This window comes from Gopherus flavomarginatus, chromosome 1, assembly GCF_025201925.1.
Source record: "Gopherus flavomarginatus isolate rGopFla2 chromosome 1, rGopFla2.mat.asm, whole genome shotgun sequence".
NCBI lineage: Eukaryota > Metazoa > Chordata > Testudines > Testudinidae > Gopherus > Gopherus flavomarginatus.
In genome coordinates, this window is record NC_066617.1 from 364,719,220 (window position 1) to 364,733,061 (window position 13,842).

Below are 13,842 nucleotides of genomic sequence, written 5' to 3' on the forward strand. Positions count from 1 at the left end.
GAGCAACGGGCAGGGAAGATGACACGTAAGTTCATAGACGGGATGGCCAGCGGGGAACATTCTGAGCGTCTAGCCTAACCCCTCACCCAGTGACTGCTGTGGCCTCCCGCCTATAACATCTGCGTGTGCCCAAGTGTCTTTTAGACTCAAGCTGTCCCTGACCCTTCGCTTTGTTCTCTTCTCAGCTGTCCCATTGCGATGACGTGCGGACACCAGACCTGGACACGGGCTCTGGTAATGGTCGGGCCGACGCCTTACAGAGATGCTACCACCGCCCTGCTCGACCTCGCTGGGTTGCATTAACCCTCTTAGCCAGCACAGCGCCCCGGGTGCTCACTTTGATCCTCCACCAGCCATAGGCTGGGTTGGAGGAGCTTCTGCATGTGAGATCGCTGGCACCGAACAAGTGCTGCCCCCAGGGCAGCATGGCAGGCTCTGGGAGAAGACCCCATTAAGCACTGCCCTGTCTTACATGTGCCTCTCAGCAGTCATGGGCAGAGAGGAAAGACATCCTCAGCCTGTGAGCTACAGAACGGTTAAAGCCTGGAACCCAGCATCAGGATGCCTGGGTTCTTTTGCTACTGGCTGGCAGCGGGACCTGGGGCAAGGCTCCTGCCTTTTGTGTCTCTGTTTCCTCATTTATGCAACTGGACCCATCTCGGGGTGAGAGGGGTGCGAGGTTCATTGAACGCAGGGAAGGCAGGGTGGCTCAGGGGCACGGGTCTGATCCTAGGACAATGGCAAACCCCAGAGCAATTCTGCTCCTTGGCTCTCCCCACAGGGATTGGAGGTGCTGAAACAGCAGATCTTGGTTGTCACTATGCTACACACGACGACACAGAACAATCATGGAGCTGACCGGCCCATAACTCTCATCCTCCTGCTCTAACGACAAAGGGTCCTGCCTCGCGAGCTAAAGGAGAATCTCCATTAGCACTGGAGAGGTTATGACACACAGCTGAGGATGGCTGATTCCCTCCAGTAGAAGGCAGTTGTGCACAGGTCACTGCAGCAGCACCCCCACAAAGCAAAAAAGGGGGGCCAGCCCGCAGGATCAGCAACATGCGTGACGCTAGCAATCACGTCGTCGACGTGGAATAAATCACCAGCAGCGCCACAGCAGCTCGTGTAAATTGCAGGCAAGAAATAGGGAGCCCTTGACATGTGTGCTGGGCAAACTGCCAGCCTCTGTGTGGATTTCACCTGCCCAGCCCAGGGGATGGTCAGCGCTCAGCTCTTTAGCTCTGTCCGTGTGGGCATCTGAACTGGGAGGGCACAGGGTTCCTGACTGAACCCCCAAAATCACTTTCACAAAGCTGGCTACTACCCTTCAGGGACTAGCAACCCTTGAAATTCTACAGCTCCCTCCATAGCAAAAGCTCCCAGAGCATTTGATGAGCAGCACCATCAAAATGCAGCTGCCTCTGGAGTGGAGCACCCAACCCACACACAGCAGTGCAGGGAGACCTGATCTCTCTAGGTCAGCGCTAAAGGGCAGTGGTGGGGGAGGGCCGCGTTCCTACTATGCCTGTTCTGTGGCCAGAGGACGTCAGTCTCTGGGGTCACTGAAATCGGTGCCTTTGAGAAGTACTTGACCCCCATAAAACAACTGTGAGTAACTCCTCAGTGGACAGCCTGGCTCTGGAGCTTCCGGGTCTCTCCTCCAAGAGGCTGGGCACCGAAGGAGAGTTAGTGCCTGGGGAAAAGAAACAGCCTAGAAATCCAGACCATGTTTTAAAGCTGTATTCACAGGACACCGCTGCCATGACATTACAGTCCCAGAGAAGGATATGGAGTGCGAGGACTAGACGTTACTGGGCCTTCCCCTGTAATTGACCTAGGAACCTCACACAGCCAATGCCTGGCACAGTTGGGGGGCATTAGCCAGATGCATTTAAGTGCCCTGGCGGGTCTCGCCCCTGCCATAAACAGATAGCTAAGGGTTAATGTCTTTTTCACCTGGAAAGGAGTAACCTGAAACACCTGACCAGAGGACCAATCAGGAAACAAGACTTTTTCAAATCTGGGTGGAGGGAAGTTTTGGGTGTGAGTTCTTTGTTCTTTGTCTTGTGTCTGTGCCCTCTCGGCTCTGAGAGTGATTTTTCTACCTCCTGGCTTTCTAATCTTCTGTTTCCAAGTTGTAAGTACAAGAATAGTGAGACAATAGGTTTATATTGTTTTTTTTTTTTGTATTTACATGTGTGTAGTTGCTGGAATGTGTTAAATTGTATTCTTTTGGAATAAGGCTGTTTATTCACTTTTTTTTCCTTAAGCAATTGACCCTGTAGATTGTCACCTTACACAGAGACTATTTTTAATGTATTTTTCTTTCTTTTTATAAAGCTTTCTTTTTAAGACCTGTTGGAGTTTTTCTTTAGTGGGGACTCCAAGGAATTGAGTCTGCAGCTCACCAGGGAATTGGTGGGAGGAAGAAGTCAGGGGGAAAATCTCTTTGTGTTAGATTTACTAAGCCTGACTTTGCATACCCTCTGGGTGAGGTGGGGGAGAGAGATTAGCTCTCTCGGTACTTGTGTTTCCAGGACTGGAAGCAGGGAATCTCCTAGGGTCGTCCAGGGAGGGGAGCCTGGGAGGAAGTAACAAGGAAACAAGGGGAGAGGGTTATTTCCCTTTGTTGTGAGACTCAAGGCATCTGAGTCTGGGGGTCCCCCAGGGAAGGTTTTGGGGAGACCACAGTGAGCTAGGCACTGTATAATTCCTGGCTGGTGGCAGCTTTACCAGGTCCAAGCTAGTAACTAAGCTTGGAGGTTTTCATGCTAACACCCATATTTTGGACACTAAGGTCCAGATCTGGGAAAAAATGTTATGACAGCCCCCCACGCAAGGCAGGTGCACATTCAGCAGCAGAACTGGTGGGGTCCTGCCTGGTACAGCCCGCTGCATGTGTGTTCCACCCGGCCATGCCCTGCCCGTTCAGCTGTACGGCCACAGCACAATGGCAGGGGCATCTCGACCCGGATGAGTCCACCCACCCCGGGCCATGCCCTGCGCTCCCAGCAGGGCCTCTCCCCCAGCAGGCAAACGCTCAAAAGGCACAAAGGTTATTTGGGATGACAAATGAACTCCGTGGCTCGCATGGCAGAGTGGGCTGAACTCGGGCCCCCCAGCCCTGTTTTGCCATTGCTGGTGTGGAATCAGATCAGGGGATTACACTGTCCTGTGGACGCCCCCAGGCACAGTTTAGAACCACTGAGCAGAGGCAGGAAGGAATGAGAGGAGACAGTCGCTCAGTGGCTCACTCCTGGGGAAAAGTCCCCAGGCCCATGTGTGGAGCCCACAAGGCTGGCGTCTGTGGCTCTTGGCTTGGCACGACTGCCCAGGCCACGGAGATGGTGCTCCCTGGTATCCCAAGAGGCGATCCACTATTCCCAAAGCAGCCCCCTCTCCTAGTCCCACTGCAGTTAACAGGAGCTTGGCCACAGGCTGCACTGGTTCCGGGATCTCACGCCTCTCCCCCTCAGGCAGAGTTAGCCTTAGTCGCCTGTGGGAGGCACTGATTGGGCAGGGTGGGGCAGAGCCTAGAGACCCAGCTCACTAACCCCTTGGGTATGTCGGCACTGCACACTAAGCCTTGGCTCTGACTCGGGCTGGAGCTGAGCTCTGCTTCCATGCACACACGTGAGCCTGACTTGGGTCGGCAAGCGTCCTAGGGCTCTGCTGGGGGGTGGGTCAGAGTCCGAGGCCCAGGCCCCGTCCTTCTGCAGTGCGGACGCAGCTCAGGCCACAGACCCATGTCAGAAGCGCTGCATCGGGCTGTGCGGATGCGTTCGCGTGTCTGAGAGACCTGGCTGCAGGCTTACAATGCAGCGGCCGCTCAAGCACATTGGAAAGGCCGAATCCTCACGCCCGGGCTCCCAGACACAAGAGTGAGCTTGTCACCCCCTGCCTCAGGGTTAAATGCCAGGCACAAACTGCTCCTCCCCCTCCCGAACATCCCATCGCCGGAGTCTGGTGGGTACGTCTGCCCTTCTCAGGCACGACGGGCCCGTTCCTCAGACGCTGGCCCAGCAGCCTCCCGCTCCTGCTGTCTGAGATAGAAAACTTGTCCTTGGTTTTCTAATCTTCCTTTTACAGAATGTGAGCATCCTGCGAAGTGCCCCGGCTGCCGTTGCTAGCAGAGGTGGAGGTCTTTGGAGAGCAGCCGATGCAGCTTCTAACCCCACCTCTGCCCCTCCGGGACCTTGTCAACTCTCAAGCCCTGGGCTGCTTTGGTCCTTGGGAGCAGAACAGTAGCAGCAGGGGTCGGCAGGGATGTAGATAAAGGAGGGGCTGATGGCCTCTCTGGATTACTCCTCCGCAGCCCAGCAACATGCTGAGCCCTATTTCCAGAGCACCACCTTCTTCGCCTGGTCCACGCTCACAACGCACTGGCCCGAGAAGCACCACGCCACGGCATTCACAGAGGCCCTGGATGGGGGACAAGGACACAGGCAAGGAGAATTAACAGTATACTAACAAGGGCCCGCCCTTCCCATACAGGGCTCTCTAGTAGTGCCATGGGGGTAGGGATGCTGTTATCTCAGTGGGGAAACTGAGGCACGGCTAAGTTAAGTGGCTTGGCCAAAACCATGGAGGGCTTGAGCCAGAGTAGAACTCAGGAGTACCTGACTCCCAGTCGTACCTGACTCCCAGTCCTGTGCTCACACCACTCTCCCATCAGCGAGAGAGGAGCAGTTACTCCAGGAATGATGGGGATAGTATTACGGTCAGCTGAGGGGCCAGGTCTGTGAATGGCGTTGTGACAAATTGGGAATGTCTTAATGTTTGCTCTGAATACTGTGTTGGTGCCTCAGTGTCCCCTAGGCAGTTCTTAATATCTAGGTGGTGGAATAAGGGTGTGTGATTGCTGCAGAGGAAGGGGCCAGTGCACCTAAATGCCTGGCACTCTGTCTCCTAGCAACTGATGGCCTGGGCCCCTTCTCTGCAAAGGTGCCAACTGAAGGTGTTGGAGACAAAGAGATCAGGTGACCTCCTGGCCCAGGAAAGGAGCTGAGCAGAGAGGAGGGGCTGGGGGGGTTTGTTAGTCTGGAGCTGGCTGGGGACGAGGAGTGAAGTGCAGACGTGTGGGGTCTGGCTCACTGCCCCCAGAATGGACCCGGCCAAGGGATCCGGTTCTCTGTACCTACAAGCTCTGTTTTAGACCCTGTTCCTGTCATCGAATAAACCTGTTTTACTGGCTGGCTGAGAGTCACATCTGACTGCAAAGTGGGGGTGCAGGACCCTGTGGCTTCCCCAGGACCCCGCTGGGGCGGACTCGCTGTGGGAAGCGCCCGGAGGGGCAGAGGATGCTGAATGCTCCAAGGAGAGACCCAGGAGATGAAGACATGTGAGCTTCTTGCCCTGAACAAGTCTGCTCCAAGGGAGAGGAGGCTCCCCAGAGTCCTGACTGGCTTGGTGGGGAGCAGTTCCAGAGCATCGCCCGGGGACTCCGTGACAGGCGTAAACCAGCACAGCTTCATTGACCCCTGATTTACTCCTGCTGAGGATCTCTCCAAGGTATTGCAGAGGCAGGATGGCCTAGTGTCTCGAGCACCTGCACAGGAGTTGGGACACCAGGGTTCTAGTCCTGGCTCTGCCCCTGGCATGCCGGGTGACCTTGGGCAAGTCACCTCATCGCCCGGTGCCTCAGTTTCCCCATCTGTGATATTAGCTTTCTTCATAAAGTTCTTGGAGATATCTGAATGAAAAGTGCTCTATGAGAGCTGGCTGTTATTATCCTTAAGATGTGCTTTCACCAGTAGCACCTGTATATGGATAAGGCTTGTGTCTTACAATACCCTTGTAAGAAAGAGTATTCTACACATGGGGAAACCGAGGCACGGAGCAGTTAAGCGATCACGTATTGAGTTGGTGGAAGAGCAGGGCAGAAAAGCCAGGCGTCCTGGCTCCCAGTCCCCTCCCTTAACCATTGGGTTGCCCTGTCCTCCTCCCTAGGAGGCAATAACACGAGCCCCAGCACCCAGATCTGGAAAGCATCCCCTGTGGATTAAAGCACAGCCCCTGGGCAAGTGGGCACAGGGAGGGTCCCACAGTACAGCCTGCAGCACAACTGGACCCTTGGAAAGGAGATGAAGACTGCAGGGATGGGCCCGTGATAGGGAGGGGGGATCTGTGGGGGCTGTTGGGACCCATCACACACTCACTATGGTGGAAACAGCTTCACCCCCACTCTCTAAAGCTCCCCAGTGTCCTGTGCACTAACCCTGCACCCTGTTTTCTTGGGCTCTGGCTGAGCAGGGGTTGCAACAGGATCCATCCGCCCCTCCTCCAAAATGTGGGCCCCTCCAGGTTGCCCTAGACAGGCCTTTCTACAAAGCCTCTTTCCCAGGCTCCCTGGCCCAGCCAGCCCAGTCCCCCAATGCACCTGAGAATCATAGAATATCAGGGTTCGACGGGACCTCAGGAGGTATCTAGTCCAAACCCCTGCTCAAAGCAGGACCAACCCCAACTAAATCATCTCAGCCAGGGCTTTGTCAATCTGGACCTTAAAACCCTCTAAGGAAGGAGATTCCATCACCTCCCTAGGTAACCCATTCCAGGGCTTCACCACCCTCCTAGTGAAATAGTTGTTCCTAATATCCAACCTAAACCTCCCCAACTGCAACTTGAGACCATTGCTCCTTGTTCCGTCATCTGCCACCACTGAGACCAGCCGAGCTCCATCCTCTTTGGAACCCCCTTCAGGTAGTTAAAAGCAGCTATTAAACCCACCCTCACTCTTCTGCAGACTTAATAACCCCAGTTCCCTCAGCCTCTCCTTGTAAGTCATGTGCCCCAGCCCCCTGATCATTTTCGTTGCCCTCCGCTGGACTCTCTCCAATTTGTCCACATCATTTCTGTAGTGGGGAGACCAAAACTGGATGCAACATTCCAGGTGTGACCTCACCAGTGCTGAACAGAGGGGAATGATCACGTCCCTCGATCTGTTGGCAATGCTCCTACTACTGGAGTCCAATATGCCGTTGGCCTTCTTGGCACCAAGGGCACACTGCTGACTCATATTCAGCTTCTCGTCCACTGTAATCCCCAGGTCCTTTTCTGCAGAAGTGCTGCTTAGCCAGTTGGTCCCCAGCCTGTAGCAATGCATGGGATTCTTTCATCCTAAGTGCAGGACTCTGCACTTGTCCCTGTTGAACCTCATCAGGTTTCTTTTGGCCCAATCCTCTAATTTGTCTAGGTCCCTCTGTATCCTATGCGTACCCTCCAGCGTATCTACCTCCCCCTCCAGTTTAGTGTCATCCGCAAACTTGCTGACGGTGCAATCATCCCATCATCCAGATCATTAATAAAGATATTGAACAAAACCTTGATCGACTGTATCCCAGGAGCCTGGTCTGTTCCGAACCAGGCCATCGCACTGTATTCCTTCCCCACGGGAGCAGCCAGAACAGGCTCCCCTCCCTCCTGATCTGCCCCCCTGCTGCCTTTGGGGCTGCCCCCTCCCCAGAACCCTGGTTTAATGCACTCAGCCTAGCCCCTTCAGGAGAGCAGCCTGCCCTACAGGCCAGTGGAGCATCACCTGTGCTCCCCAGACAGGATCGTTTCCAGCTTCCCGCTCTCCATGTTCCAGAGGTAGAGGGAGCCATCCGAGGAGCCCACCAGCACGTAACTCTTATCAGGGCTAGAGGGGGGACAAGGAACAGAGAATAGTGTAAGCTCAGCACGCAGACTCCTCTGCTGGTTCTTTGATACTGGCACATGACATTGGGACTCCAGTCCAGAGGGGCACAGAATCCACTCCAGGGTTTGGGAGCTCTGGAGAGAAGTACATTGAGACAAGAGAGTGCAGCAAACCTGTGGAACTCCCTGCTGCAGGAGGATGCTGCTTAACCAAAAGCGCTGGAGAGTTTTAGGGTTTCTAATGGCCACAGCTCAGCAAGCCCAGGGCAGACTAAGGGTAGCTGCAGCCCACGTTGCAGGCTGTTCATTCATCACCCACAGGCGCAGCAAAGAATCTCGGGAACCTCCCTCTCCCTCAAAAACAGTCAGGAAGAAAACTGAGGGGCAGGTGGGAGACAACTGCTGTCTCAAGGAGCAGCAGAATAGCCACAACAACAAGCAGAAGCCATCCACCTAGAGCGTGCAGTGGAGCTGGGAGCCAGCTGCCTGGCCTAGAGACGGGGAAGAGCCATTGCAAGCTCACCTCTGGGGGGGCGGTGAGTTTGCCACTGATACTGGCAAGGGAGCAGGGGTGGAGCAGCAGGGCAGATCCCCAGCTGAAGAGCCCGCGTGCTAGGAAACTGCCCTTTGGCTTTTCAGGAGAATGCAGGGCCCTGCTCTTGTGGGATGCAGGAGGAGCTGCTCATGGAGAAAGCTGCCAGCAGCCTCCCAGGGGCTCCCCCTGGCTCCTGGGATTCCTCCTCCAGGGTCAACCTGCTGGCACCCTGGTCAGGGTCAAGAGCAGGATGAGGCATTTGGGGAAGGGAACATCGCTGGGTAGGGTCTATACAGCCCAGAAAGGAAGCAACGAGACCCCTTTTCGCCTTCACCTCCCACCCTGTCCAAAGTTTGGGCTGAGCGGTGACAAGGGGGGGCAGGGGTGGAGACGACTTCCCACATCGAGATCCAGCCACAGCCACAGACTGGGGTGTGAGCAGAGTTCAGGTCAGGAGCTAGGGGCACTGGCTCGGTTGGGGGTGGTGACACCCAGGACTGGGATAGCAGGGTCCGTGGGGCAGGAGTGAGGGGCACTGGCTGGGCCACGGGGAGGACGCTTTCCCATTATGTGCCTGCACTATGCCCAGCTCGCTGACACTGTGGGTCCTTCTCTCACAACAATAACCCAGAGCTGTGTCAACGGACGGGCTGGGCTTGGCACTGCAGATCCCCAGCTCCGTTCACAACCATGTACCCTCGTGCGAGGAGTCCCCATCCCGATGAACCCTGTGTGGGGTGTCTCTTTTATCACCCTGCGGGAGGGTCAAGCCTGCGCGACGCTGCGTACAGCTCCGAGCACTGCCAGCAGCCCCACCCCCACTTACCTGAAGATCGCCTTCGTCCAGTCCGAGCCGCATCTGAAGCCGTCGGCCCTGCAGACACAAACTGTCCCTGGTGAACGTGCATTGCTTCCTCGCGAAGGGCAACAGCTCCCCTAGGGACACGTCCGGGGCCGGAGCTCGGACAGGCTCTGCTGCACAATACAAGCCGCCCAGGGAGAGCTGCTGGCTTGTGGGCCAAAGGGCCAGGCTCTGGGTTCAGACACGAGATCCCTGCAACCTAAGGGACCCAACACTCCGGCTTCCATGCCCTGGGCAGCCAGCTCCAGACGCGGGCTTGCGGGATGGCGCAAGCTTCTTCTGACAGGGTAATGCCAGCATCTCTGCCAGCCCACAAGGACACTAGGTGGCATCACCCATTTGGGCCTAGCTCCCGGCAGGCTCAGACAGCCGCTCGCCGAGCCGTGATGTGGAAGAAGGGGTGCGCCAGGCCTCGCCCAGTGTCGGCCCGTTCAGGCTCCTGGAGGAGCAGTGCGACTGGCTCTGGAGGGGTGGCTTTGCCAAAGGGAGGGTGCTATGGGCAGGCAGGACGCAGAGCTGGACTCAATTCCCAACTCTGCCACTGGCCCTGCTGGATGACCCTGGGGAAGTCACTCCCCCTGTGCCTTAGTTCCCCCGGAGAACGCTGCCCTATCAGCAGCCTGAGGACTGGTGCGAGCCGTGGCTGCTAAGACAGATCAGGGCAGGAAGGAGGGGTGCCTGAGCAGGACAGGGGGAGAGAATAGGCCCAGTCCTGGAAGGGTGGCAGAGAACCTTTCAGGAGGGGACAGTATTACACCCATGGGGGGTCAGTCAGGCCAGACCTGGCTCAGGCTCTCAGGGTCAGGTTCCCACCCACCGCTCACCGGAACACCTGCCGGACGTTGTTCATCTTCAGGTCAATGACCTTCAGGGTGTTGTCCCTGGAGCAGCTCAGCAGGTGCATCTGGTCCTGGCTGATGTGGAGGGAGGTGACCTTCCCCTCGACTGGGATCACCTCCGTGCATCGGGGCCCCCTGGAGCGCAGCAGACAAGGGGCTCGTTAGCGCGCCAGCAACTTCGTCGTCCCGTGGAGAACTCACCTGGGGGCTGCCCACTCCCGACGGCCCGTGTGGATCAGAGCCACCCTCGTGTTCCATTTGAATCCCCCCTTCCAGGACTCCCACACGCCAGAGACCGTCAGTTATATTCTGTCCCTGCTAACCTAGGAACCGCCTGGTTCCATTATGGGAGTTAATTAAACGGACAGATTCGTTGCTAGGGAACGGATGAGAGCCCTCCTCACTCAGCGGTGAAGGAACCCGCTGAGCAGCCAAATGCCCAGCCACTCTGGATTGTGACCCGCCCGCTGTGGTGCACACCGGCCGTCTTGCCCGTCCCCCCTTTGGGGTTGCCCGGGGGACAAGGCACCAAGTGTGCCAGAGACAATTGCACAGAGACATTGAGTGACTTGCGCAGGGAGCCACGACTCTCCCAAGTTCCAGTCCAGAGCTGTAACCACCAGGTCATCCCAGAAAGGCTGGTCTGAGAATATCCACTCACTGCTTAGCATCCCACTGAGGGGCAGCAAGGCCTACCGGACGGAGCACAGGCCCCCAAGTGACTCCTGAGTTCTAACCCCGGCTCTGACACCATCTCCCTCTGTAGCCCCTGGGTGAGGCACTTAGCCAATCTGTGCCTCAGTTTCCCCGTATGTGAAACAGGGAGAATGAACAGCACCCTCGCTGGGTAAGCTGATCCCAGGGCGGACAGGTCTGAAGTCAGGCAGGAAGGTGTTTCTAGAATGGCAGGACAGTGTTTTATCCTGCTTGTTTCCCCAGCGCCAAGCAATGGGGCCCAGACACCCGAGGGGTCCAGCTGTTGGCCTTGCCTGGCAGCTACCTTGCCCAGGGAGGGGAGTCACCTGCTGTCCCAGAAGCGGATCTTCTTGTCGTGATGGCCGCTCACGATGACATTGTCACAGCACACCACGTCGTTGCAGTAGGAGAAGACGTTGATGGTCCTGCAGCCTGTGGGGACAGCATGGCCGTGAGTGACGGGGGGAGGAGGGGGCGAGGCTGGCAGGGAAGTGCCAGGGCACCAGGGGCTCCGCTATGGGCCGTACTACCTCCCAGGGAAGACCCTTTACCCACAGGGAGAACGCTGACCGTTCATAAGGGAGCATTCTGCCAGGCAGCACCACCCGTCGACCCCCTGGCACAGCCCACACCGCCCAGGGGAGCTGGGCCCGGCATTGGGTCCCATGCACCGGACCCGAGTTCAAATCCCGGACAATGAGCTCACCTGGGACGGGCTGGGTTTGTTCTCAGCATGAACCACTCGATGGCTTGATGCCTGGGGCACTCCCTGCTCAGGGCAGCCTGGCCCAACCACGGCTACCCTCATCCTGCCCCTGGCTCCCGCTGTAGGTTTATCCAGCGCCCAGCCCAACGGGGCCCTGATCTAATGCCCCTTCAAGGGTGATTGCAATGTAACTAGCAGCTCCAGGGCTGGAAAGGCCAGAGCTGAATTCCAAGAATGGGGTGAAGACCCACAGCCAGGGATTGGGAAGTCCAGGGCTGGCATGACGGCAGGTCCTGCAATGGCACAGACCCCTCCCCAGCAGCTTCCCGGATTTCCTGGGAGGGTCCCCCACAGCGAGGAGGCCCAGCGTTCCTTCATGGAGCAGTTCTCTGCCCGCAGGCGAGCTGCAAAAAGACAAGGGACACCGAACTCCCAGCACTGGCCCGCTCCCAACTCTCTAGTCTAGCTAGGTGGCTACTTGGCTCCCACCATGGCCACAGCCCACCAGTGGCCACGGTGCTGCCTGCTCCTAGCGCCGTCTTCCAAGGCCTGCAGCGCTCTGCAAATATAGCAGCCCAAAGGCAGGCAGCCAGCTCTGGACCCCCACCCTGTCTGCTGAGTCACCTGCTCCAGCTTGTCCTAATGCCAGTGTGCGAACCTCCTGGGTCAGGGACTCTCCTTGTTTCGCTGCCCAGGATAATGCCCCCAACTGGGCCCTCTAGAGGCCATTTCCCTTGGGGAAACTGAGGCACAGGGCAGTGGAGCACGTTGGCCAGTGGGTGGCAGGGCTGGGAACTGAAGCCAGGCCCCCGACTTGAGTCCTGTGCCCTGTCCAAGGGACCACACTCTCCCTCCTACGCTGGCGCCACCCAGCCACTGATAGCCAGGGCTTTTCTTCCCCCAGGGAGGCATTTCATCCATCCAGTGGAGGAAAGTGCAGCCAGCATGAGTCTCGGGCAGTCAGGTGATCAGCCGTGACTGCTCCTCTCCCTCGTCTTTCCACGGCTGCTGGCCCCAGTTAAAAAGCCACCGCATGGAAGCAACAGAGCCGAGCCAATTCATCACCATCCAAGCCCGTGAGGAGGATACGTCCCCATCCCCCGGCCGGGACGTGACTTTTAGCCTGTAAGGCCATGGGGACAGGGACTATCTCTTCCCTGTGTGCCTGGTGCCCAGCACAATGGGCCCCAATGGGGATCGGAGCCCCGGGGAATTACTATAATCGAAACAGTCCCTTAGCCGGCTTTTCCAAGACGCACAGGGTGGGCTGTCCCTGCTGCGGGCCCATAAGAACCTGCCACAGCAGATCCACAGCCAGACCTCAGAGGTCCTGGGGGAACTACATGGTGCACCCAAACTAGAACCCAGAACCGTCTGCTCCAAAGCATAAGCCTTGAACTAAAGGGGCATCTCTGGTAGCCGCCATAGTATTAGCGACTATAACAGCTGCTGGACTAAGGCACGGGATCAGGAGTCAAGAGACCTGGCTTCCAGTCCCAGTTCTGCCACAGACCTGCTGTGTGACCCTAGGCAAGTCACGTCCCCGGTCGGTGCCTCAGTTTCCCCATTCAGATTGTAAGCTCATCGATGCAGGGAACTGCCTCGCACTCTGTGGCTGTGCATGAGCATAGCCTAGACCCCACCGCAATACCATAATCATCCCCTGCCAGCAGTGGACAAAAGCACACTTGACACGCCCCCAGTGGAGGTCGCTGGTGAGACACAGGACACTATGCCCGACAGAGTTGGTTACTTACAGGCCCCTTTGCACAGGTCCCACTCTTTGACTGTCCTGTCCCGACTGCCCGTCACCGCTTGGAGGCGGGTGGAACGGAATTTGGCAGCCGTCACTTTGTCAGCATGGCCCGTGAGAGTCTCCTAGACAACACAACAGCTGGGGATGTTAAGGGGTATAGGGGTTGTTTTTTTTCCAGTTTATTTTCTTCCCAATAATCTAATTTTAAAAAATAAATCAAAACAAGGAAAATGACACACAACGGGCCTGTTACAGAAAAGTCAGCCAGTTACGGACTCGCAGAACAAAGCCCAACCCTGCCCCCTGCTGGAATGGTTGCAGAACTGAAATGGATTGTAGGTTTTTATTTTAAATTACTTAAAACACTACAATCTCTCTGCAATTCCAAATAATGAATCCAATACACAGACCCCTAGACTTCAAGGTCAGGAGGGACCATTGTGATGATCCAGTCTGACCTCCTGCATGCTGCCGACCATAGAACCTCACCCACCCACTCCTGAAATAGACCCCTAGTCTCTGGCTGAGTTACTGACATCCTCGGATCACGGTTTAAAGACTTCAAGTTACAGAGAATCCACCATTTACACTAGTTTAAACATGCAAGTGACCTCATGCTGCAGAGGAATGTGAAACCCCACGAGGGTCTCTGCCAATCTGACCCGGGAGAAAATTCCTTCCCAACCCCAAATATGGCAATCAGTTAGACCCTGAGCTTGTGGGCTAGACCCCTGGGAGAGAATAACCCAGAGCCCTCCCCATCTAGCTTCCCATCACTGGCTGTTGGGAATATTTGCTGCTAGAGTCAAC

At 56.6% G+C, this 13,842-nt stretch overlaps 1 protein-coding gene across 1 annotated transcript in view; it reads right to left on the minus strand.

Moving 5' to 3' along the window:
- Window positions 1–2,172: 2,172 nt before the first annotated feature.
- The window catches only part of ATG16L2 (autophagy related 16 like 2), a 57,409-nt gene continuing 45,739 nt past the window's right edge, over window positions 2,173–13,842 (minus strand). Inside the window, exons 13-18 of the mRNA XM_050936119.1 lie at window positions 13,034–13,154; window positions 10,897–11,002; window positions 9,860–10,009; window positions 9,000–9,047; window positions 7,538–7,639; window positions 2,173–4,425 (exon numbers count right to left, since the gene is read on the minus strand). Of these exons, the coding sequence (XP_050792076.1) occupies window positions 4,338–4,425; window positions 7,538–7,639; window positions 9,000–9,047; window positions 9,860–10,009; window positions 10,897–11,002; window positions 13,034–13,154 (615 nt within the window). The 3' untranslated portion in view covers window positions 2,173–4,337. The remainder of the gene's footprint in view (window positions 4,426–7,537; window positions 7,640–8,999; window positions 9,048–9,859; window positions 10,010–10,896; window positions 11,003–13,033; window positions 13,155–13,842) is intronic.